Genomic DNA, 2,500 nt, shown 5'->3' with positions numbered 1-2,500 from the left:
TCCTCCCCCCCCCCCCCCCCTTCCCCGAGACAGGGTTTCTCTGTGGTTTTGGAGCCTGTCCTGGAACTAGCTCTTGTAGACCAGGCTGGTCTCGAACTCACAGAGATCCGCCTGCCTCTGCCTCCCGAGTGCTGGGATTAAAGGCGTCTTGCGCCACCACCACCAAGCAGCCTGTTATATTTTCTTAAACACTCAAAGATAAGAATCAGGATTGGAATGAAGCAATATTAGACTTGGCTGTCCCTGAACTAGCTTTGTAGTTCAGGTTGGCCTCAAACTCACAAGAGATTTGCCTGCCTTTGCCTCCCGAGTGCTGGGATTAAATGCACCAGCACAGCCAGACATTTCTGTGCTGTTATTGCAGGGGCTGCCTTTCAGAACCACCAGGGGAAGGGTTTGTAAAATTCCCAGTACCTCAGCTCCACATCAGACCAATTAATGGAGTCTCTGAAGGTGAATTGGTAGGGCATGTGTTGCTAAGATCCCTAGGTGATGCTACAAGCAGGTGCTATTGAGAGAATTCCCACCGTAGTGAGTGGTGAGCAGGCATCTGGGCGGAGGTAATTTCTTAATCTTTAAACCCTGGGGTCTAAACTACTGAATAACTGCTCTCCCCGTCTTTAAGGTACAGAGCCTTAATTTGGCAACTTTTCTGATTAACAGTTTAAAAATAACAGCCTAAAAACTGTTGTTTAAACTGTTAAAATTAATAGTCTAAAAGCAGCCGTCACCAGCCCTTCCCCCGGGGATATATGTAAAGGAAACCAAGGCAGTATCTCAAAGATTTATTGGTACTCTCATTTCCATGGTAGCTGTTTTCCTTCTTTGCTCCTCATTGTAACCTAGTAAAGGAGCGCCACCACCAACCCCCCAGCCTTGAACTTTTTTTTTGGGGGGGGGAGGGTTTCGAGACAGGGTTTCTCTGTTGTTTTGGAGCCTGTCCTGGAACTAGCTCTTGTAGACTAGGCTGGTCTCGAACTCACAGAGATCCGCCTACCTCTGTCTCCCAAGTGCTGGGATTAAAGGCGTGCGCCACCACCGCCCGGCTAGCCTTGAACTTTTGAATCCTTTCCATTCTTTTGTTCAAAAACTGTGTTCACAGGCATGGTCTAATATGTTCAATTTTAGTACTGCATTTTATGTAAGGGTTTGAGGATCTACAGAATTCATTATCGGGAGAGGGTAGAGACTCCCTTCCATTCCCACCCACCTCCATTACCTCCAGCAGGAATATGTCTGTTTTTATTTAGTTTTTTTCCGACAATAGGTTGTGAACTCTAAGAGAGCAGGCCGTTATTTTAAAATATTCACTTTATTTTATTTTTTCATACCATCGATCCTGAAATCCCCGCGAGAACTCGATAAACGCAAGAACAGCTTCATAAATGACCACGTGGACATGCCCACGGAGCCAAAATGCCCGCCACTTTTTTCTTTTCTTTTTTTCCTCTCCGGGATTGATCAGCGTCTTGCTCACGTGACCCGCGGCAGCTAGCGGGCCTTGGTGTCTAGGGAACCCACGTGGTCCCTCGGAACGCACGAAGGCGGCCACTGCGCATGCGCGGCTTTCTGCGCGGGCGCAGACGCTGCCCCGGCGCACGGCTCTGCTGGCGGTTGGCAAGAGTGGGAGCGGGTGAGATAAAAGCCGGCGCCATGGTGGAGAAGGAAGAGGCCAGCGGCGGCGGCATCAGCGAGGAGGAGGCGGCGCAGTATGACCGACAGATCCGCCTGTGGGGGCTGGAGGCCCAGAAGCGGTGAGGGGCGCGGCGGGCCCGGGCCGGCGTGTAGGCCCTGAGGGAGCGGGTGGGGCTTGTTTGTAGAGCCGCGGCGGGATTGATGCACCTGGGTTCCCTAGTGACTTGGAAAGGACGAATGGAGGATGTTTCTGGAAAGTTTGGGAGGTGGAGACGTCCCCCGGGTGGTAGTGCGAGTGACCTCGGAGGAGGTGAAGAAGAGGGAGGATTCGAACTCGAGGCTCCCCCGGTGTGATGGGGGTGATGGTTGTGTCTCGGGAGGCTTTTTAGATCGTAAGGGGGCGGGGTGAGCTCATCAACTTCATTTGGTGGGAACCTGTGTTGGAAGCCCTGGCTAACTCTGGAGAGGGTTTGGGTGCAAGTCCTGAAAAAGGGACACCTGCAGAGGCTCAGAGTGGCCGGATTTATTGAGCACATTGCTTCTGTTCTCAGTCCCTCCCTCCTCCGTCCCAAAGACAGGGTTTCTCGGTGTAGCTCTGGCTGTATGTCCTAGAACTCGAGATCTGCCTGCCTCTGCCTCCCGAGTGAGCTGGGATTAGTGTGCCACCATGGACGACTTTCTCTTTTTCAGGTTGTTATTATTATTATTGCTGGGCATGGTTTTGCATATCGTTAATTCCGCCCTCTTGAGACTGAGGCTGACGGTTCTCTGTGAGTTCAAGGAAAGCCTGGTCTATATAGCTTCAGGACAGCCAGGGCTACACGGTGAGATCATGTCTCAAAGGCAGTTATTGTTTTTTTTTTTT

At 51.3% G+C, this 2,500-nt stretch overlaps 1 protein-coding gene across 1 annotated transcript in view; it reads left to right on the top strand.

The window, feature by feature from the left end:
* The first annotated feature begins 1,566 nt into the window (after positions 1-1,566).
* Positions 1,567-2,500, top strand: part of Sae1 (SUMO1 activating enzyme subunit 1) — a 64,868-nt gene continuing 63,934 nt past the window's right edge. The window contains exon 1 of the mRNA XM_050130302.1: positions 1,567-1,754. Within this exon, the coding sequence (XP_049986259.1) occupies positions 1,654-1,754 (101 nt within the window). The 5' untranslated portion in view covers positions 1,567-1,653. The remainder of the gene's footprint in view (positions 1,755-2,500) is intronic.

The sequence above is a fragment of the Alexandromys fortis genome, unplaced genomic scaffold (assembly GCF_014885135.2).
Source record: "Alexandromys fortis isolate MF-2015 unplaced genomic scaffold, M_Fortis_MF-2015_v1.1 scaffold_325, whole genome shotgun sequence".
Lineage (NCBI taxonomy): Eukaryota > Metazoa > Chordata > Mammalia > Rodentia > Cricetidae > Alexandromys > Alexandromys fortis.
Note: the sequence above shows the minus strand (reverse complement) of the source record. Positions and strands in the feature narration are given on the sequence as shown.